This window comes from Pseudophryne corroboree, chromosome 5, assembly GCF_028390025.1.
Source record: "Pseudophryne corroboree isolate aPseCor3 chromosome 5, aPseCor3.hap2, whole genome shotgun sequence".
Taxonomy (NCBI): domain Eukaryota; kingdom Metazoa; phylum Chordata; class Amphibia; order Anura; family Myobatrachidae; genus Pseudophryne; species Pseudophryne corroboree.
The window spans coordinates 44,074,401-44,098,425 of NC_086448.1; the positions used below are offsets into that span (position 1 = coordinate 44,074,401).

The 24,025-nt window shown below is 38.3% G+C and overlaps 1 protein-coding gene across 4 annotated transcripts in view; it reads right to left on the reverse strand.

Moving 5' to 3' along the window:
- Positions 1 to 498: 498 nt before the first annotated feature.
- KHDRBS3 (KH RNA binding domain containing, signal transduction associated 3) overlaps positions 499 to 24,025 on the reverse strand; it is a 187,061-nt gene continuing 163,534 nt past the window's right edge. The window contains exons 10-12 of one of the 4 annotated variants that reach the window (XR_010177569.1): positions 20,198 to 20,344; positions 18,812 to 18,872; positions 499 to 706 (exon numbers count right to left, since the gene is read on the reverse strand). Coding sequence is in view for 3 of the 4 variants with exons in the window: in XM_063921231.1 (XP_063777301.1) it covers positions 20,253 to 20,344 (92 nt within the window). In the remaining variant the exon portion in view is untranslated. Of the gene's footprint in view, positions 707 to 18,811; positions 18,873 to 19,543; positions 20,345 to 21,083; positions 21,696 to 24,025 lie in introns of those variants that run through there. The other 3 variants (XM_063921231.1, XM_063921233.1, XM_063921232.1) reach the window with 3 other exon arrangements.

Here is a 24,025-nt window from a genome sequence, read left to right on the forward strand (position 1 = left end):
GGGAAATATAATGAACTGCAAGATTTAAAAGGCACCATTTTATTGAAGACAAAGCCTGTGGAGTCTTAACTTTAATAAAATGACCTTTATAAATCCTGCCACAGATATCTCATACAGAGAATTTGACAAACTAAAGTTCATTTAACCCCCCCCCACACACACACACACACACACACACACACACACACACGCATTAAACATTTAAGACCAAGAAACTATTGTTAGGTAAAGAATTTCTAGTCAGAATATTAACGTACACGACCATTTTCAGTACCAGACACTTTTTACAAATGTGCTCTATGAGTGTCATATAGTGTCAGGAAATTGTAAATGTTCTTCAGATAAAATGGATCTGACTGGTTTCAATTACCAGATCAGAGGAACACACCAGGCATTCACAGGCGGTGTGGGGAAGTGTTATTTTGTCATCAGGACAGGTATGGTTATAAAATGTAGAAACAGACAAAAACACAAGGGTTTTGTTTCCAAACAGGAAGATATTGAAAACACAGTTTTTATTCATTTTTGGAACACAAACCACTTGTAAAATTTTATGTTTGATAATATACAGTCTTTTGAAAATCTTTTCTGCGGGAAACAAAAAAATAATAATGTTTCATTTTCAAGCAATGTATTTCCTGTAGGCACATTGGTGAGTATTGAGCAGTTCAGCAGCCATCTGAACAGTATGTAGAATGAGAAATCCCTGGGGAACAAAGAAAGAGATTTAAAAAAATGTGCAATTACAGAAATAAAACAAATTAAACAAATTTAATTAAAAAAAATCTAAAGTTTAGCTAAAGTACCGAGAACAATTTATCTGAGGTACTCCAAAGCTTCAAATGTTACACCACTCTTAGATATTATCTGCTTCACAAAGGCAGTGAGAATGTTAATTGTAGAAGAAATCCGTCGACAATACGAATGACTGTCTGAAACAGCCTTGCCTATAGGGTTATGGATCAAAGGGTCGACAGTCAGAAGGTCAACAATGTCTAGGTCAACATCAAATGGTCGAAATGCACAAAGTCAACATAGTCAAAAGGTCTACAGGCCAACATGGAAATGATTGAGTTATGGAAAGTCTGACATTAGTTTTTGATGATTTTTTGTGTCAAAATTTTCCTTCCAACATGTGGACCCATAATTGGTACCCCGCATCCCCTCACATGTCTCGCTTTGCTTGCCATGCTTGGGGAGAGGCTACTTCTTCTGAAAGTCCACGTGGATGGTAAAGTATGGAAAAGTCCAAAAAATTGTTTTTCTTCCAAAACACTCATGTTGACAGTATGCTGTATCGACTATTGTCATGTCAACCATTTCAACCTGTTGACCATATGCATGTTGACCTTTTGGTGTCAACCTTATAACTGTTGACCTATCAGCGCTGGAAACTAGGATACATCAGAAGACCAAGTGGACCAAGGAAACACTGGATCCAAGTTAAGAAATATAGCTTACCATACTCAACTAATTTTCAAGTTTCTTTATGCACAACATGTGACCTTTTAGTAATAATGACAATTCCAGACATGTTCATTAAAATCATGGACAGAAGTCATTCTACAATCTGCATATTGCCATTATTTTTTTTAACATATTTGCACTTTTTATCTAAAATAAAACTTGTTTCTCCTTAAATGTTGAGATACAACAGTGGGCAACTACAGTAAAGTACTGAAGATCACAGGGTTTTCACTCCTTCATAACTGGACCAATATTTATGGTTTTGCCAATCTAACATAATAAAGTTTTACATAACTGAGCAAATTGTATATATGTTTGAAGTAGTCTTTTCTTTTTGTCAGATTTGAAAGGGACTCAATGCCTGGGGACTGCCGAGGATCACACAAACTCATAAGTCATTTACACAGCAAGAAGGTAAAATGTGTCAAAGAAGAAAATGTGTCAGTGTGCTCTTAACAGCCTCATGCCAGTGGTACTGAGCAGAGTAATGAGATTCAGTGAACCATCACCAAAGCACTCTCCCAGGCACAAGATAATCTAATAAAAATTCAACACAATAACAGAGTCGCTGCCTTATGTAAGCCATTATCAGTAGATCCAGGCTGATTTAGATCTAATATAGTAGATGCAAATGAATCCCTTCTTCAAAATAATCAACATCTACCGGATTGTCCAATAACTATTAAAGGGTATCTCCTAGATAAGGAATACAACTGTGAAAAAAAGTAAAGAGATAAAAAAATGGCAGCATTGTATTACAGCACACAGCACTGCAGTCTCATACTTGCCTGCTTTTAAATACTCTCCTCTGCAGAATTATACAGCTTATTGTTTTAGGTATTGGGGGAGGTGCTATGATGATATGTTTCACCGTAAATTACATAAGAAAACCCTTGGGCTGCCCACTTTACTGGGAAAGAGTGTGGAATCAGGGAGAATGGTCTACTCTCCTGGGAATGCAAGAGACCTCCTAGAAATTCAGGAGACTCCTGGACATTACAGTACAGTAGGAAAGACTTCCCATAGCGTGGGGCTATGGGTTCAATTCAGTGTCGGACTTGGGCATGAAGGGCCCACCGGGGTGATGCAATAGAAGCGGCCCATGTTTAGGGGTGTGGCCACTCCAGAGTGGGTGTGGCCAGCTGCCACATAGTTCTGTGCACTACAAGGTTACATATGTATAATGTATAATTTTGAGTGCACAGTCTAGAACCTGATCCCTAGAGGAGGAGGTGGGCCCCCAGACAGTGGGGCCCTCTGGTTGTTTCCCCTGTGCCCCTGTGGGCCAGTCTAACACTGGTTCAATTCCAGCCAGGGCAGTATCTGTGTGTATTTGAATGTTCTATGCATGTTTTCAAGGTAGAATAAAGGGCTTCTGAAGAATTTGCTAAAATATTCTCCATAGAGAATTGAGTAATAAAAATATGCTATATAATAAATCAAAAATAATAATTATAATACAAAATAAAATCATCATAGATCTAGAAGTAACTGCGATAGAAGAAGCAAATGTATCCATCTTTATTAACCCAATTAGTAATAAAACCAGGCTTAGCACAGAGCTATTGGAGACTGTGGTGACTTATGTGCAGTATGTTACCACCACGTGAGGTATTACACCTACTACACGTAAGACCTCACAACAAGGAGGTCCAATGACCAAACTATTGGGAGTATTTCTAATAAGCATTAGACTTTGTTTTGATGGTCACTCATACTAGGGGTGTAACAGAATGCTTATCAACATATATTTGGTTCTCTGCTACATTAGAGATATTCAGTATTACAAGTCATACATGTCATATGTCATACAGTACTATCCTGTCTCATGCAATCATATTATTCTCCAAAACCATACCTCCCAACTTTCGGTATCCATGGAGCGAAGGCGCGGCATTAGCCGGAAAGTGGGTGGGGCCTCGGTTGATGGGGCGGGGCATCACGCTACTATCCCCAATTTTTGCTGTTTTGGGGGCGTGCCCAGTGCTCCTTGAGCAGCTGGGCAGCCCCTTCCTCTCCTCCCCTCACTGTTCAGATGCTGTGCGCATTCAGGGATCACAGGCTGCTTTGCAAAGCAGAGCAGCGGTGATCACTGGTTCCCCCAACTGCCGCCCACCCCCACCCGTGGGACACTGTGACCTGCGGGAGGGACAGCGGGACAGTTTCCAAATAGCGGGACTATCCCGCTGAAATTGGGATAGTTGGGAGGTATGCCAAAACATATGTAATCCGGACAAACCCAGGGTTTTGATATTTTAGTTTATAGGTGGATTCTCTGTCTTCAGAAAATGCCCAAGATATAAAACAGATAATAGTCTAGAATTGGACACATTCCATGAGTGGCAAGTTCTTTACATTCACTTGTGCACAACAAACAGAACTCAAAATTAGCATTTAAAAAGACATGAAAATATCCTGGTTGCTCATATTTCAATGGGGCAGATGTGTTAAGCCTGGAGAAGTGATAAGTGCAAGGTGATAACACAACAGCCAATCAGCGCCAATATGTAAATTGACAGGAGCTGACTGGCTGGTGCATTATTACCTTGCACTTATCACTTCTCTAGGCTTAATACATCTGCCCCATAATTCATAGTGCACACAACCATATTTATAAGACAAAATCCATTACTAACTACACTGGAAACTTGGTTGTTCTAAGCTCCACCACATCTACACAAAATCAGGATTCTACTAAGTACATGATAGTAGCCGTGATGAATGGGCAACGACCCCTGCAGCTGTCTAAGTCGATAGCTGCAGGTGTCGGAATGGTCAGTGCCACTGAACATTCATACATAGCCTGGCATATTGGCGTGCTATCTTAAAGACAGCAGCGTCAATAATGATAGGGGTGCATAGTGCGCTGATACCACTTCTCCCCGATAGTGGATGATCATACATCTGCTCCAGTATGTAGTACGGGGTTCCAGTGGGCACCTGACTGTGTCAGACTGAAAGCACTTGATGAAAAGTGTCCACAACCATGCCGGAATAGAGTTAGCATACCTACAGTAGTAAAGCATTTTAATTACAAACACCCACAAACAAAACGGCAACAAGGCATTGATGATGAAAGGTCTAACGTTCACACAGATAATTTAGTTGGCATTCCGATAATATATTCACGCTTTCCTGGAGTCTCAATGAAGATATATGTCAAGGTTACTTTCATGATACATCAAAAGGAAGAAAGAGCCTAACCCTTCCAAAGAAAGATCTGCTTTCATGACGTCTCATTATGCCACATAATAGCCAAGAAGACTAAATTAAGTAAGCAAAAATGTACATGCAGATATTAAAAAAACAGACACTGGAGCTTTTCCTGTCTTCTTTACTTATGAACCTTCTTAATTATATATTAAAAAACACCACAAACCTGAAAGGTTTAAAATATACTGTACTGTGTGTACAAGTGATTCTATAACAAAGAACATGGGGCCAGGTGTAATGCAATGCGAGACTGCCGGAGCGCTGAGATTCCGGCTGAACTTGTACATTAAGCCGAATTCAGACCTGATCGTTGCTGTGAATTTTCGTACAGCAGCTGACCAGGTCTGAACTGCACATGCACCGGCGTTGCAGTGCGACGGTGCATGCCAGACATCCGACGGTCGTTTGCTGGGTCTGAATTAGGCCCCTTGTTTTAAGGCAGCAATAATTTGCAAGGCAAAACCAACCCGGAAAAAAAGGAGAACATACATACCGCGCAGTGATCAGGTCACTACTGCGCATGCGTATGCACCGCAATGCGCAGGTGTGTCATACGGGTACAAAGCGGATCATTACTGTGCGATGGATTTAACAAAGAATCCATTCGCACAGCTGATCGCAAGACAACTGACAGGAAGAGGGCGTTATGGGTGTCAACTGACCATTTTCAGGGAGTGGAAAAACGCAGGCGCGTCCAAGTGTTTGCAGGGCGGGTGTCTGACGTCTATTCCGGGACCAGACAAGGTCAAGTGATCGCAGCGGCTGAGTAAGTTCAGACCTACTCAGAAACTGCATAAACTGTTTTCTTACTACTCGGCTGCACAGGCGTTCGCACACTTGCACAGCTAAAATACACTCCCCAGTGAGCAGCGACTGTGCATTTGCACGGCTGCAAAAAGAAGCTAGCGAGCGATCAACTCGGAATGACCCCCTGTGTGCAGTAGCGGATCTTGCCACGGGCAAGCAGGACTTTTGCCCGGGGCGCTGCCTTCCAGAGGGCGCAGGGCGCCATCCGGAGGGCGCCGCACCAGGGCAAGATCCGCTGATGCTGTGTGCCCCCCGTTGCCCGCTGGCCGCTGCCGCTGTGAAGGGAAACTAGACAGTTTCCCTTCGTGGAGAGGTCCTTTTACTGTGCGGTGCTACGAATCTAGTTTCCCTTCGTGGAGAGGACCTTTGCTGTGCGGTGCGCGATGACATCATCGCGCACCGCACATCATTTCAGTCTGTACAGGGGGCGTAAATGACCATGCCCCCTGTACGAAGCCACGCCCCCTATTGCCACCCGGGGCGCACAGAGCGCCAGAACCGGCCCTGCCTATGTGCTAGGACCTGTGAGACACTATTAGCATTGGGCACCTTTTTTGTATCCTTGTTGCTGAAAATGTATCTTAGTTACAGTTCTATGCAACTAACATGAACCAGTAGACTATGCTGATTATTAATATATGACAGGTGTATATCTGTGTATGACTAAGTCTCGGAATCTGTATACAAAGTACAACCATGCGGCGGTTGCAGGTTTTTCCATGCAAAGTTCTGCTGTGCTTCACATACAATCTCAATCACACAAATTTGGTAAATGTCACATACCAAATTAATCAGCACAGTCTCCTTAAGCGTCCTAGTCACATTTCATTGTGAAAAAGACACCCAATGCTAGCTGCGATGCACAGGACCTGGCAGATGCATGTTGTATTGAGGCTAGATGTATGAGGACACATCTGCATATGTGGCCATCTGAAGTGTTTGGTCCTAAAGTGCAGTCAGGAGGTTTAGGGTTTTATCTTTGTGTTTGCACTTGAGTACCAATGTAGGGTCTACACCTGTTTAAGAAGTTGGCTGTGTCTTTTGTCCTAAACCCCCGAAAGACAAATGGCACTCTGTAAACAGAAGGTGGCCTGCTAATACTACTGCCAGCACTAGTTGCATGCAAGTTAAGTATGTGTCTGTGCTCTGTACTATATATATCGACCATCAAATGGGTGACACCGAATAATGGCTAAATAGGTAATCTATTCAATACTAAGTATGAGTTCTATAAGGAGTTGGGGGATGATGTATCAAGTATAGAAAAATTCTCCACTTGTCCAATTGGTCACTCTTTAAGAGGCTTTATACAGTAGACCTCCCTGATTGTGCGCTCCACAACACCTGTGATGGGCCAATACATTTATTGAGCAACTGCCATAATGTGTATCACTGTTGTTAGAGCCATGGATGGGATAAATAGTTGGTGGGCCTGATAATGCTTGTAAGGCCAGGCTGGAGGATCCTGGGGTGCCTCCGATGTGAGTTGGCTCTCAATACAGAAATACAGAAATGTCTGACCCAAAGTAGGTGCTATTGTCATGTAGCAGAGACCCGTTGCCATGGATTGTGGCTTCCTATATGTTTGCAGATGTTTGTAATGGAGATCAAAGTAATGCATATTCATTCTAAAATCTGACTGACTAGGAGAGAATTTAATTATCTCTATTTTTACAGTGATAACAATGGAGAGATACTTCAGGAGCTGTATAACAAGAACACTGTATTCCAATAATCTATATACTAGAAGACAGACTAGCATACTGTAGTGACTCAGAGATTTAGCTAGCCCTGTATGCTGTAGGTCTATGATGCCCATTGTGGAATATAATAAATACATAAATGGAATTGCACGTAATCATGCAATACTCATGAAACCTGTTGATATGTTAATTTTTGAATAGTATCATATTAGACATTCAATGTACTAGAACACTTGTTCTTTATTAATAGGAGAGCAAGTAGATATGTGTCCTCACCCATCTTTGCCCACAATGTGCAGCATGCAGTGGCACAGTGTGAGGTAGCAGGGAGTGTCTGCATGCGCACTCCCACTACCCATACAGTAACTGGGGAAGCCAGTATAGTTAGTGGGTAGTGACATTAGCTTTTATAATCTAGGAGGCCATGCTATAGAGCACCGGGATATTCTGCAGCAACAACATATAAGGACACATCTGTATAGTCTAAAGATATTGTGTCCAATATGCTGCAAGTAGTAGGTTGTGTTATGCAGGTCATTTATCAGCACCACTATTCCCCAACGCCAATCCCATCCACTGATCACCAATCAAAACCACCAATCAATGGACATCAATGATCAGTGGTCCATCAGGGAATCAGGAAAATTCAGCATGTTACAAATTCCTAACTACTGTCGTTGATCATTTTTGGTTGGAATCTGGGATCTCCATCATGATTGATTTCCCTGAATCCCCGACATCGGCAGCATGAGCAGAACATCCCAAATTTTTACTATAATAATAGTTTGCTAGGTCTTCCCCAAGGCTGCTATGAACATCACTGGAGTGGACCGATCTGGGGTGACATCATCAGATAGAGAGTGTCTTTTTCTTTGGAACAAAGCTTGAATTGAATGAGTCTCTGTATCTACACACAATGCTCTTATTTATTTAAGCAGGATGTAAAATGTACATATGAGAATCTATGCCATTGTAAAAAGAGAAGCATTGGCAATCAAGTGGGCATTAGAACCTCTCAGGTACTACCTGCTGTGAGATGGTTGTTGGTATTGCAAAACTCAGAATTTTTATTTGAGCACAGGCCAGGAAGCCAATAGACTCTTTGTCATGTGTTTTTTGTTTGGGGGCTGCAGTTGTTCCTTCGCACAGGTTGAAACAAAATGGGGATATGTGATAAAAGTGCTGGGGAAGTTATAAATGGGAGATACTGTATGTTTGTCCCTAGATTCTGACCTACAGTATACAATGTAAACCCCCAAGAAATGTCTGTTTTGGCAAAACAGACTTGGATAGATTTTGGGCTTTAGTAAAGCTGGTTAAGGGTTCCTGGGGCTATGGATGGAGAGAGAGGGCAAGCTCCACCCATTAGGCCCATTTTGGGTCTTCAGCCTGAGAGCAGGCTAATTAGTTCCTGAGGCTGATATAAGGTGTGTCAGTGTTTTACTCAGGGACTCACTACTTAGGGAAACAGGCAGCAAGCTTTTTATGAGACAATGTGATTTACTAACTGTTAGTACTGTACATATGACTATGTTTGTGATAGGGGTCCTACCATTCTGAGAAAGGTGATCTGTATTGTTTAGTAGTGTTCAGATGGGCAAGGATTTATTTTTAATTTTTATATTTTCTGTACAGCAAAATAAAACTAGCTACGGTTACATGCCTTGGTTCCATCCACTGAATCTGCCTATGTAAGCATACATTGTTGCCGCATCACTACCAACACACCACCCGATAAAGATGAGACACGTATGCAAGTGAGAAAAACTCAAGTTTATGTCAATAGCACTCCTGGTTGCATGGGTAATGTGAGAGCGGGCTCCTTATGCATCAGTCTTGTCCATGTGATCTTTAAGACTTTTCATATCACAACATTGTTGCATTGTTGTTAAGATCTGATTTATTGTTCAACGGTATTTCATTGATAACATAAATATTACTCAAATAAATAGAAGATATTAAGACAGCAAGTGAACTAATATATATATATATATATATATATATATGATACAAAGAAATAGCTGCGCATCCACATCCACCTCAAATTCAGTATCAATAAATAACAGTCTGTGTCCATACAATACTGAGTTCTTTAAGATGTATCCTGCTGCTTCCTCCTTTTTTGGGACCAGAACCACTGGATCCAATGTACATGTAAATAGAAGAAGAATGGAGTGCGCAGGTATGAGAAAAATATCACAAATTCATTTATTGAACAATAATGCTCACATACATATTAGCTCTTGAAGATCAGCATGGTCGGTCGTTTGGCTGTAAGTATCCACGGGTGTCTCCCACTGGGACTCGCTCAGGACGGCACACCACACAGCGCGGTCAGACGTTATTCATCCGACACACCTGGACCAGACTTTCAGACGTCTCACACGTCTAACGCTCCACAAGCCACGCCCAACGCGTTTCGTCTACGGACTTCGTCAGGGGGTGTGGCTACAATCTATTCTTTGATGGATTTATACCTCCTAACACACCTGTTAACAGTTCTAGAGACTAATATGGGAAGATACTACAGCATGCAAGCATCTCATCTTGAACTCTTGCAAAATTGGACTCTCTGGGAGGCTGAGAGGTTTGAAATTAATTTCACATGTCATCGGTTAGGTTAAACCATGTTCTGTAATTGTATTGATCATAAAGTGTTGTGTTGGCGTCTGTGGATCCTATTAAAGCATACCTCCCAACATGACCCTCTCCAGGAGGGACACAATACTCTGCTTCTGGACTTTTCTTGTGAAACCTCTCAGCCTCCCAGAGAGTCCAATTTTGCAAGAGTTCAAGATGAGATGCTTGCATGCTGTAGTATCTTCCCATATTAGTCTCTAGAACTGTTAACAGGTGTGTTAGGAGGTATAAATCCATCAAAGAATAGATTGTAGCCACACCCCCTGACGAAGTCCGTAGACGAAACGCGTTGGGCGTGGCTTGTGGAGCGTTAGACGTGTGAGACGTCTGAAAGTCTGGTCCAGGTGTGTCGGATGAATAACGTCTGACCGCGCTGTGTGGTGTGCCGTCCTGAGCGAGTCCCAGTGGGAGACACCCGTGGATACTTACAGCCAAACGACCGACCATGCTGATCTTCAAGAGCTAAGATGTATGTGAGCATTATTGTTCAATAAATGAATTTGTGATATTTTTCTCATACCTGCGCACTCCATTCTTCTTCTATTTATATATATATATATATATATATACTGTATATATATGTATATATATATATATATATATATATATATATATATACACATACACATATGTAGCTGTTAATATTATTATTATAAACATAGAAAAATGGAAAAGGAGGGTGAACTAAATAAGCAACAAAGTGGTTGAGGAAAGAGTGGGTGGTGAAAGATCAAGGTGGTTGTTGTTGTGGTGGTGGTGGTGGTGGTGGTGGTGGTGGTAAAAATAAAAAAAAATACGACAAGAAAAAAGAAATGCACATGGCCTGATCAGGAAATAAACTGTCAAAGCAACACACAAATAAAATAAAAATAATGTACTTTAATAAATCAAACACAAATAAACAGTAAAAAGAGAGCAGCAGCAATACACAAGACTGTGGAGAAGATCAAGGTGGGAGTGGTACCATAAATAGATAAAACAGTAGGGGAGAAAAAAAAGAGAGATAAAAAAGCATGAGAGAGAAGAGGGGTAAGTGGGTGAGAGATAAATGCGAGAGACAGAGAGAGATGGGAAAAAGAGGGGTAATTACAGACAGTGAGAAAACAGGTCAGATATGAGAGAGAGAGAGAGAGAGAGAGAGAGAGAGAGAGAGAGAGAGAGGGGTAGGGAAAGAGAAGTAGAAACAGATATAGAAAGAGATTGTAGGAATGGAAAAAGTGTGAGAGATGGAATACATTGTGGGAAGAGAGAGAGTTGGGTGCAGGAAATAGAGAGATGGGACTATTTGGAAAGAGACAAAAAAAACAAAAACTTGTGAGCAACAGCTGGGCCATCTGGGCAATGATAGATTTTTTTCCTAAAGTACAGTACATTATAGAAAAGAGAATGAATACATTAATGGACAGATAACTAAATTAATAAGTATCTAAATGAGTTAACTAACAGCTAGGAAAATAGATGTTGGTTGTGAATTAATGGAAAATAGTTCCTCTCTGTGTGATATGAAGCTTTTAAGCTAAGACCTCAAGAACTTTGCTGGGATTATTACTGTGGTGCTAATGGAAAATATAATAGAAATGTAATAGGCATAATACACAATAATGTATTAGCCAGAGTGCTTCATGGGAAAGTTTTAGATATTTTCTTGAAGATTCATTCTTAAACAGCTATTTTCCAGGTTACAAATGAAATGTATGCTTCCAATGGATTCTGTGAGTTCTCTGCACATGAACTTGTCAAACACATTTTGCTTTAACAAGTTGTCACTTGACTAACAAATTGCCAATATTATTGCATTTACAGTAAGACTAACGGCCGGATGTAATGATGCCCGAGTTTGGTGGCCATGCGGGATGTCGGCTGAACTCTGGCATTTTTTCTAAAGGGGCAATCATTTACAAGGCATTGTTTTACCAAATTCAGATGGCATACTGCGCTAAGTAATCTGAGTGGGGGCCAAAGGCAAAAATGCATGGTTGAATAATGGCTCAGGGTAGGTCCTGCAGCTGTGTTGCATTTCAGTACCTGTCCATTTGCACACTATTGGAAAATCACATTCTGAGTAAAGGCTATAAGAGGAGGAAAGTATGTACTTTTGCTGGGTGTGGATTATTAGAACTACACTAAAATGTCTACAGTTAATACAGTAGGTCTACCACTAATGGTAGACATGCATTAGGTTGAGGGGGTCAAAAGATTGACAGGGTCAAAAGGTCAACATACTGTAGAATAGGTAGACAGTAGGAAAGGTCGTCATGGTCAAAAGGTCGACAGAATCAAAAGGTCGACATGTTAATGGTCGACACAAAAGAGGTAGACGCAATTTTCTCTTTTTTTGTGTGTTTTGTCACTTTTCTGCCACAAACAAGTCCCATTAGTGTACCACATCCTCTTCGGGCAAGGTGCTTTGCACAGCTGTAATATTCCTAATCATTGTCCACGTGGATGGTAAAGTATGAAAAAAATTGGAAAAAAAAAAGAAATTAAAAACTTGTGTCTACCATGTGTGTCAACCATTGTCATGTCGACCTTTTGACCATGTTGTCCTTTTGAACTCTCTACATTTTACATGTCAACCTTTTGAACCTGTTGACGCTTTGACCCTGTTGACCTAATGCATGTCTACCATTAGTGGTAGACTTATTGACTGTAGACCTTTTTAGTTTAGATCTATAGTCCGGATACCCTCCCAGCCAACCACAACTGTAATTCTATAATTATAAAACATGGTCTAATCAAATGTTCATATAACCCTTATACAACATAAAAGGTGTATGGGGAGATCTAATGGTAAGGGGGTATCTGGTGACACATCAGGGGTATGTTGGGATGTCTGTAGTAACATCAAGTTCATTCAGGGATGTATGATACCTCATCATGGGCATGAGGGAATGTCTATTATCATGTTAGGGACATGTGGGGATATTACGAAGCCATATCAGGGGCATGAAGGGGTGTCTGATGCCATATCAGGGGCATGAAGTGGTGTCTGATGCCATGTCAGGGGCATGAGGGGTGTTTTATGCCACGTCAGGGGCATTTTACGATGCCTTGCCTTATGCCACATCAGGGGCATGTGAGGATATGAGAGGACCATATGTGTCAATAAGCTTTATAAACTCTTTATCAATAGTTCAACAGTTCCCAAGTATTTCCATAGAATCTTGAGCCAACTTGAAGAGACAATCCAACTGGACATAGCTCTGGTGATCATTATATTAACATAGTAACATACAGTAGTTAATGGGGTTTAAAAGAGGCAAAATGCCCATTGGGTTCAACCTGTATTCTGTATTAAACTGTGTACATTATAATGTACATGCTGAAGTAATGGTTTAGTACCAATTAACAGCTATAATTTGTACCACTCCCAGATATTTAATGTCAATATATTAAATGCTATAGCCTTGGATACTTTTTTCAGTTAGAAATTTGTTGAATCCATTTTTAAATACATTTACAGAGGCCGCCATTATCACCTTTTCTGGCAGGGAGTTCCAAATCGTTATTGCCCTTACTGTGAAGAATTTTTTCCTACGTTGTGTATGGAATTTTCTCTCCTCTAGCCTCAGTGAGTGCCCACGTGTCCTATACAGAGTTATTTTAATAATCAAATCCCCTGCTAACTCCTTGTAATGTCTCTTTACATATTTGAAGATATTAATAATGTCTCCTCTTAGATGCCTCTTTTCTAGTGTATACATATTTAACCTAGTAAGCCTTTCCTCATACTCTAGTGCCTCTAACCCTTTAATCAAATTAGTAGCTCTCCTTTGAACTCTTTCGAGTTTCCGATATCTCTTTTATAATGCGGTGCCCAAAACTGAACACAATATTCCAGGTGCGGACGTACCAATGATTTGTACAGTGGCAGGATTAGATCCTTGTCCCTTGTCTCAATACCCCGTTTTATGCACGCAAGCACCTTACTTGCCTTCTTTGCTACATTTTGACATTGTGTACTGTTATTAAGCCTATTATCAATGAGCACTCCTAAATATTTTTCCACTACTGTTATCCCTATATTTTACCCATTTAATGTGTAGGATGCACGTTTGTTTTCTATCCCAAAATGCATAACTTTGCATTTTTCTATATTGAACCTCATTCTTCATTTAGACGCCCAGGTTTCAAGATTAAATAAGTCATTCTGTAGAGACTGCACATTGATTTCCGAATTAATGACCTTACGCAGTTTAATATCATCTGCAAAGATTGACACTAGTGCTTTCCAGGCCTATTCCTAGGTCATTAATAAATATATTGAACAGTAGCAGGCCATGTATGGACTCTTGCGGTATTCCGATGACTACTGGTGCCCAGCTGGAGAACATTCCATCTGACCACTACTCATTGTACCCTGTTATCCAGCCAATTACTTATCCATGTACAAATAGTATTTCCTAGGCCAAGCTCCCTTAAATTGATGATCAGTCTCCTCTGGGGCAATGTATCGATGTTTTTTTCAAAATAGACCACATTCACTGCTTTTCCCTGGTCAAGATTATCGCTCGCTTCCTTGGAGAAGCTAATTAAGTTAGTTTGACGTGATCTGTGCCTAAGAAACCCATGCTGACTCTTGCTAATAATCTTAGTAGCCTGAAGATAATCATCTGTGCTATCCCTAAAAAAAATTCCAATATTTTCCCCACTAAAGAGATCAAACTAACCAGTCTATAGTTACCAGGAGGATTTTTAGTTCCCTTTTTAAATAATGGCACTACCTCAGCTATACACCAATCCTCTGGTACCATGCCTGATCTAACTGAACTATAGAAAATCAAGTATAGGGCTCTTGCTAGCTGTGACCTAAGCTCCATAAGAACACTCGGGTGAAAACTATCTGGAACAGGTGATTTATTAATCTTTATGTTGCTTAGTCTCTCCTGGACTATTTCCTCACTTAAGCAAGCATCTAGCCAAGAGTCATCACATTCACTGTCGTTATGCACTACTACCACCAACTGTTATTACCTGGTGAAAACCGATGGAAAAAAATTTGTTCAGTATTTCCGCTTTTATTTTGTCATAGTTTATCAAGGCTCCCAGTTCATCTTTTACATTCTCTTTTTTTTAATCTTTTACTGATTCTGTATTTATAAAACTTTTTAGTATTGGTTTTACTCTCTAGCCATTTGCTTTTCATTTACAATTTTAGCTGCTCTTGTTATTTTTTTGCATCTCTCATTGCAATTCATGTAGTACAGGAATGACTCCTCCCCTCCATTAGATTTAAATGCTTTGAAAGCACGCCTCTTTTTAGCCATTTCTTCTTTGACCTCCTTATTAAGCCACATTGGTTTGAGTTTAGTACTCCTGCGTTTACTGCCCAGGGGATAAATTTGTGAATATTGCTATTAAGCAACCCTTTTAAAGCATCCCACATTTCCGTAGTGTCTTTACCATGAAACAAAACTTCCCAGTCAATGTCATTTAGTGCCCGTCTCAGCATACTGAAGTTAGCTTTTCTAAAGTTTAATGTTTTGGTTGATCCCTTAGAGCTGTGTTTCTTGAAACTGATGTCGAATGTGATCATATAGTGAAAACCATTTCCCTGTTTACACTGTTCTGCAGTAAATTGCTGAGTTGATGTATCAATCTTATATCAATGATAATCGATTTTAATCGGAATTGGGTACAAACATTAACAAGCAGATAATATTTGATATTCATTTTTAAATTAAATGTTAGTACAGTATCTGTGTTTTAACCCCAGAAAGACATCAAATTTGATCAATTTTCAATCAATGAATATCAACCTTTATTAAATATACCCCCAGGACTTTCAGCCTATTCGAGTGAGGATATGAGCTTAAGTTACATTAGAAGGTCACATGAGAAGCAGAGAGGGCAATTTGGAACACACTATGGACCAAATGTAATAGAGTCAGAGTTTCACAAAGTGAGAGAGTTGGTAAGATTTTGCATTTCTTTTAAAGTGGCTATCATTTACACAGCAAGATCAACCTGGTTTTGCAGTGTAAATGATTGCAACTTAAAAAAAACCTGAAAAACCTTACCAAATCTCTCACTTTCTGAAACTCTCACTCTATTACATTTGGCCCTAAATGTATATGGTAGGACAGAAGTTGTGCAGGCACTTTAAATTTTCTTCTGAAGTTCATGAGAATACAATGAAGATTTTTTTAAAAAGGCAATGGAAGAGAAAGAATGAAAACTTAAATGAGTCTTGGAATAACATTCAGTATGGTCACTGTGTAAGGGAAGGATATAGTTTAGAGATAATTATAGGTAGAAGTTGCATGATTTAGATATTGAATGGAGATAAGCAGCATTTCCAGGGATGTAAAGCAGTCTGAGTAGGGGTCTCAGAGATGCAAAAAGCTATCATAAGGACCTCTCCGGGAAAGTTGATAAATAAATTAATCTCTGGCACTAACTAGAAACCATCAAACAACAACCTGTGTATCTAGAAATATACTAAAATAAATTGTCACAATGGTTTTACAAGAATTATTTCAAATTAAATATAATAGTATATTACAGGTTCAAAGGCAAAGGATTTCTTTTTGCTTCAGTTTCTTAAAATACTATCTTTAAGAAACAGGTAATATTGGAACACTGTAAATATTATAGCACGGGTGGTGTAAAGGATAGCATTACTGCCTCACAGCACTGAGGTCATGGGTTAGATTCCCACCATGGACATGTGTGGAGTTTATATATTCTCCCTGTGCTTGCGTGGGTTTCCTCCAGGTACTCCGGTTTCCTCCCACAATCCGCTGGTAGGTTAATTGGCTCCCCCCCCCCAAAAAAAAATAACCCTAGCATTTTTGTGTGTGCATGTACATGTGGTAGGGAATATAGCGGCAGATGTATTAAGCCTGGAGAAGTGATAAAGCAGTGATAAATGCAAGGTGATAACGCACCAGCCCAATATGTAAATTGACAGGAGCTGATTGGCTGGTGATTTATCACCTTCCACTTATCACTGCTTTATCATTTCTCCAGGCTTAATACATCTGCCCCATAGATTGTAAACTCCACTGGGGCATGGGCTGATGCCAAATATTATCTGTAAAAGTGCAAGGTGTACAGCGCTAAACAGATATATAAAATAAATATTTTACAGAGTGCTGTTAAAATAATAATGGGCTATTTATATTTATTATACTGAATAAAAGAAATTCATAGACATTAATACACAAACACAGACAATGAGTAAATAAGCCATGAGGCCATTTTAGAAGCTCTGTTCACTTCATTAGGGCTCAGTCTCTGGGCAAACGCTGTACATCTTGCACATTTGTACAGTATCTCTCGGAGGAGACTGACTATCTTCTTTTATACAGTTGCTTGGGAAAACTACCGTAGTAGCACCTTTTTTATATGTAATTTTTTGTTATATATATATAGTTTTCATATGTAAAAGCACTGCAGAATATATGTGCGCTATATAAATAACTGGTAATAAAATCATTAAATAAATAATAATACTCCTATAGCATTTTTTAAAGCCATATACTATACAGTATACTCTGTATTAACATTCACTTTCTCACTACATTATCCATCATTAAATATCCATACTCTAGCTAACAAATAACTTTATATTTTCTACTATCCATAATTTTTACTATTCCAAGTCCTTTTTTCTGCTCTCTTGTGACTAAATCAATTAATCAATCAGACCACAAAATAATGTATGCATCTACCTTTTACTTCGAATCCAGATGCATTATGAAGCAGCACACCCCATGATAAACATTGCAGTAGATCAATCTGAGACTTTTATCTTATCTTATTATAGCTTTATTTTTATGCTATGCTTTATTGTTATTATAATTATTATTTCTTTTTATACATTGTATCTATTGCAAAAAAAATAATAATATGAAACTGTGGACCAATTCTACTCCTTAAGAAATTTTATTGTTTGCTATAGAATTACTATAAAATTTCCAGAACAATAATAACAACTGCATTTTAAAGATTTTATTTTAAGGAATGGAAGCAAAAAATAAATGATATGCCTTCGGGCCTATAAATATACCATTTGGACTACACTTAATTTTATATAGCTCATTACCTGTATGAGAAGAGTAAAACCATTGTGATGCTGTATTTGGGAATATTTTCCTACTCACAGGTTGTTGTTTAGGGTTAGGGTTAGTTTCTAATTGGCACCAGTTAAATAATCCCAAAATGATACAATAAACTTGGAAGTCTAGTAAAATAAATTATCTTTTTGGATTTTCTTTAACCTTTTTTTCTGAACTATAACTTTACTGTTGACATTATAAAAAACAAAGGGAAAGAATAATGATTACTTCCCTCCTAGCGTCTCTCAAGCCCTTTGTATAATGGTCTGAGAAAATGTAAAAACTTTATGATATTCAAGGAGTATTGGCAAGTAACAAACTGTTAATGAAACTAAGGCCACATTTTAAACCACGGATATATACTGTAGATCACATTACTTTTCCACAGTTTCTGAACAAGATCACCTACTGTAAGTAGGACTTGTTGCATCTATTATTCCATGTGTTAATTTTGTTTTGATTTAGATTACCTGTGATGTATCACAGAACAAGCTTAAAAAAACTGGTGTATTGACATCATTTAGTAGGTGCAAAGAAATATAATGGTGTACTGTCTTGTAACTTTATATTTCAGCAAAGCACTGTTGGGGCTTTGAAGTTAGGACCAATAGTAAAGACATCCAAGGTGAAATGTGTCCAATGTGAGCTCCAACATTGTAGACAGTGGGAAACAAATATAAACAGTCCAATTTAATAGGATAGATAACACCACATTGAATTTCAGCATTATAAAACAGTTTGGTAACACCTGCAAAATATTCTGCAGGTAGGCATGTTTGAAGAAAGACATCCTAGTAATCAGGTATCAGACCAATCAGTTCATTTGCCATTAAGGAAACAAAAATACCATGATAGATTGTATTCCATAAATGTTTGTTTATTAGCACATTAAGACCACTGGAAGTTACAACTACTTACCTAACATTCAGAAGGCCCATTGGTTTTAGTCCTGTTCTCCAGTGAGTGTTTTACCTGCTTCCTAGCAAGAAAAGATATTGATTAAATAAATTAAAAGATGCAAAAAACAAACATTAATTTAGGCATTTATTTTATTTTATTAAAATTCTATGAACAGTTTCCAATGAGAAAAGTTAGCTGTTAACTTTAACTCTGTTGATTACTAAAGTTTATGGACAAAATCATTGTCAAACAGCTAGTTATGAAATTTTACAGATTTTTTTAAATATAATACTGAGGCTTTTTTATGAGATTAAAGAAAAATTAAAAGTTTAAAATGGGAATTTAGGGGACTTAAACTCACAAAAATGAAACTTCTGGTTGGTATTCCACCTGCTTTTTATTGGTTATGTTAAAGAGAAATTAATGAATATTAAAATCTTATTTGATTTATTTACCTTTGCAAATGAAGATCGTTTTAAGGGTTACACATCCTCTGCCGCGGATGAAAGCGATCTCAATTAGTCATGTCAGAAAGTCTTTAAAAGCTTTGTGCTAATTGCTCCCATCACGGTACGAAGTTCTCATTAAGGAATCAAAATTCTTATAAATTCCAAAGTTGCACTAGTGAAAAAATGCTCAACAAAATGAAAACTAGTCACATTTTTTTCTTCAGAAAACTCAATCTAATTTAAAACCATTTTAAATACATTATTTTTTGCATTGTTTTATTGTGGTACTTAAGCAGATCAATACCATTTATACAGCATTTATTCTTAGAGTGATACTGTGAGAGTGTTTAGTTTTATACCAAATTTAAGACAAACTGCACAATGTTTAATGTCAACCTTTTATAAATATCAGTGTTAGAAATATTTTTCCTGTTTACCACTATTTATTTTAGTTTTTTTAAATGATACATAAAATTACTGTTTCACACACATTTTTTTTCAAAAGTTTATTAGTATTAAGCAACAGTAAACTTTGCTCAACACTACAGTACATTTCAAGACTTGTTACAAAAAGATACCACATTATTTGCATTTGTGATTTTTTTCTTTTCATTTATGCAGTTTTACAAGTGAAAAGTAGCAAATTGTTAAAGTAAAGCTGAAACTAAAGTTTGTCAAAAACCCTTTAAATAAGAGGTTACGCTTATGTTAAAGAATGGATTAACATTTTTAGTCAATCTAACTGGTTTAACACTAGTTAAAAGTTAAATTCATCCTTTTGACCACCTATTTTCAAATACAGACTATCGTATATAACAAGGTTGGTTTACAATGTTTTGTTCATTTGGTTTTTCAAAGATAAATAAAAAAAATGTTTAGATTCAGTCCATCCTTTCAGTCAGGTTTAGAAGGATTTTAATGGAAAGGAAATGAGCGTTCATAGAAAAAAAATTACTTTGAACAGTAAACAGGACTGGAGGAGAGGGTTTAATTCACGTCAGACTGTACAATCAGTATCTTGTATATGGTTGATCTCTGTAGGTGCCTTTTGTAGCTCTTGAGGAAGCAGCCTTGTGTCTGGAGTTTGCCCAGTCTTCTTGTCCTGATAAATACAATTAATTATTTTACCATGTATTCTTTATTTGAATCAGTTTCTCTCAAACTTTGGAAGATATTCTCATAAATAGCGGCAAGGTCTATATTTTGGATATTTCATTAGAAGTCATTTTTATTCATACTTTAAAAAAATCAAACTGTAAATTCTGCACCCCAAATTGACTGGCTATAACAGTAATGTCAAATTTGTCATCCGTCCATAACATGCATTAGTGTTTGACACCACTCATTTGAGCAAAACTACTGATTTATTTACATTTTGACTGTATTAAAAAGTATGCTGTATTATTCTGCCACTGTTGATAGTATGTCATATTGTTTTATTAAACAAATTCATACTGAATGCTATTATTACTTTTGAAAAATCTACAATTCCAACCAGAATTCACTGCTTGATGCTCAAACAAAAAATACACTTTGGATGCCCTTTTGGGTTCATATGCACATAGAATATAAAAGCATATACAGTATTACTTTGGCATTTTTAAAAAAAATTCTTATATCATTAATTAAAAATGGATTTATTTGTTAATTTAACAAAATGGCAAACAAAAATTCTAAAAAGATAACACCAGTTTGTAAGATGTCACACACATGGTTATTGTATTTCACAACAAGAGCTTAACATGAAGACCAAAGAGCTTCAACATGAAAACCATACAACTTTCAAAGCAATTGTTAAAGTATGGTTATAGATAATAAGCCAAGATATAAGAAGTTTCAAAGTGGTTTAAAAAGCACCTGGAGCACTGTGAAGTCTATCATAAATGAATAATGACGATAAAAAAGCATTTGTCTAGGACAATCCATCTAATCAAACTAAACATGTATGTATGTATGTATGTATGTATGAAGTACACACATTAAAGAGGACACCAAAGAGCCTATGGTAAATCTGACAGGAACACAATTTTCCTTTTCAGAAGTGGGGAAATCCGTTTGAGAATAAGAGCTTGGACACTTTAAAAAATCTGTACTTTATTGGAATATTGAAAAAAAAACACTGTTGAAAGGAAACACATGATACTCTATCTCACTTATAATTTGCTGGAAGGCATGTCAGAGACACAGATATCACGTGGAGTAAGACTCTATAGCTGGAGATGAGTTTTAAATTTGAGTTCTATGCAAAGTCCTATGGTTAGCACAAGCCCAACACTACACATCATTAGAACATCATTCTACTATGGAAGATGGTGACAGTAGTATAATGTTATTAAGATGATATTCTGCAGCAGGTCAACTTGGCAAAATACTGTGGGAGGCACAACACGTGGTAAATTCTTAGGGGACCGCTGAGGTCTACCAGAAACCTAGGACTTGGGAGATTTATATATCTGTAAGATAACAAAACCCACATTAATGTGTTTTGAATGCATAAAACCATCAACATCTAGAGTGTACTATAATCCTATTGTAAAATTTTCTGTTCACAAATGGTCTTCATCCAGCCTAATTAACCTCAAGTATGACAGGCAAAATGCAGTGTCTTTTTGTAAAACTAGCAGTCAGCTAAACTCAGCACTCACACCTTAAGGCACTGGTTTTCAAACTTTTTTGAATTACGGCACCCTAGAGTATCAGAATTTTTTTCACGGTACCCCAAGGCCAAAAGTTTCTGAGAAATTTAGAAAGAAATATTTAAATGAAGTCAATTGCGTTTATGTCATCCTTAGGTTCAGTTGTGTGGTGAGGTACAAATTTGCTTCTGTTTGTCCACATATTTTATGATTGCCAACCACCAGCTCTGGTTTTGACTATTACACTGACCATAAATAAGTTGAATTGGTCCTGCACCCCTGCAAATGTCCTGAGGCACCCCGGGGTGCCACTGCACACAGTTTGAGAACCCCTGCCTTTAGGTACAATTACAGCTATTTGGTTAAGTATTGGTATTAGATTTGTATATACTAATTATATGTAATCATTTATGGTCTACTATTTTTTTGCAAGAGACTATATGTTTATTATATTTTAAACAAACAAAAATCTCCAAAGAAGAATACCTATACAAGGAAAAGCATGGAGACATGCACAAAAAATAATACAATGGGTTAATGTACAGATGTGTGCTCATACATCATTGCTGCAGTCTCACCAAACATCCCCTCTCATCATGCCAGGTCCTGTCCTGTGAGATTCTGCTAGGAGCATGCATCTTTTTGCCGAAAATGTATCTTTGCTGCAACATGATGTGGCTAGGATGCACCAGTGTACTAATCTGATACATTGAATATGCTATACTTGTATAACTGTGTGAGATTGATTCTCTGAATCTGTATACAAAGTGCGACAATGTGGCAGCTGCAGCTTTTTTTCAATATAAGTTCAGTTGTGCTCCATATACAAATTCAATCACACACAATTTATAAGGGTCACATAGCAAAATAATCAGTACAGTTTCCTGGTGCAGGCTAGTCATATTGCATTGTAATTAAGATGCATTTTTGGCAAAAAAGAAAACTTAATGCTAGCAGAGTTGCATAGGACCTTCGTGACAGGCATTTGTCGCTGCATATCGTATTGAGACTTATTGTATGAGAACACATTTATGTAGAAAAGATGTGCCCTCATATATCTACCAAAATGCAAAAAGAAGGAAACATGACCACAGACAAAAACAGGTCAAAAGTAAGAAGAGAAAAGAGCGGGGGGAGGAAAAGGAGGGAAGTACCATACCAAGGACCATATTCAGAGATAGACGCAGATCGCTGCACACACAGCAAGATCTGCATCCATCTCACATGCTTGGGGCCCACACAGCATGTATGGTGTTGCCTCACGATGCTTCTTCAATTACACTGCAGATGCATCAAACTAAGGTTGACCCATGGCTGCGCTGTGAGGTGGTCCACCCCATTCTTTAAATTGAAGCGGCTGCATGTGACATCATGCAGTACACTCCTGGCGCTCCCCTGTTAGGCCCACCACACCCCCCCTAGTGCCGCATCGCTGCCCCATGAAGGCCTGCAACTGGCATTCACATTGCAGCTGCCTCCTTCCGGGATGCAGCCACAATGTCTGAGGCCACACAGGTGCAATGCAACCGCTGCGCATGCGCAGTATGCAGATATAGGCAAACTGCAATGTGGGATGCCGCAGCATCCATCTCTGAATGTGTGAAGCTAAATAACAGTCTTAAAGAGCCAGCGTTAAATAGCCATATAATAAATTCAAGTCTAGGCAGAGCCATGATTGTTTCTCTTATAAAGTTCTGAATAAGGTCTGATTATGTAGTGGTGTTAAAGACTACTTTGGTAAAATAGAAAGAGGGGCACAGGAAGAGGAAAAAAGTAAAAGAGGGGTAAATAAAACAAAATTGGGGCAATTGACAAAGTGTGTTTAGTATGAGCTTTAGTGAACGAGATATCTGAATGTTCTAATGTTTCGCAAATTATGTGATCTTGGAACTCTAGGGAAAAACAATAGTAGCACACAGTTAAGGATCAGGAAATCTGTTTGTTAATTTGAAGTTTGAGGTACAAAAGGTGAGCATCAGCAGAACATGTGACTGCAAATCTCAACCTTGGGCACATCCGGCCAGTTCAATCAAATACAGTGCAACAAAAATTCAACTGAGCAACAAATCATTGCTGGATTGCCATGTAAACTCATCTTGCTTGGCATGAATGTTTGAAAGTTCAGTGTTTTTTTTATACTGTGCACA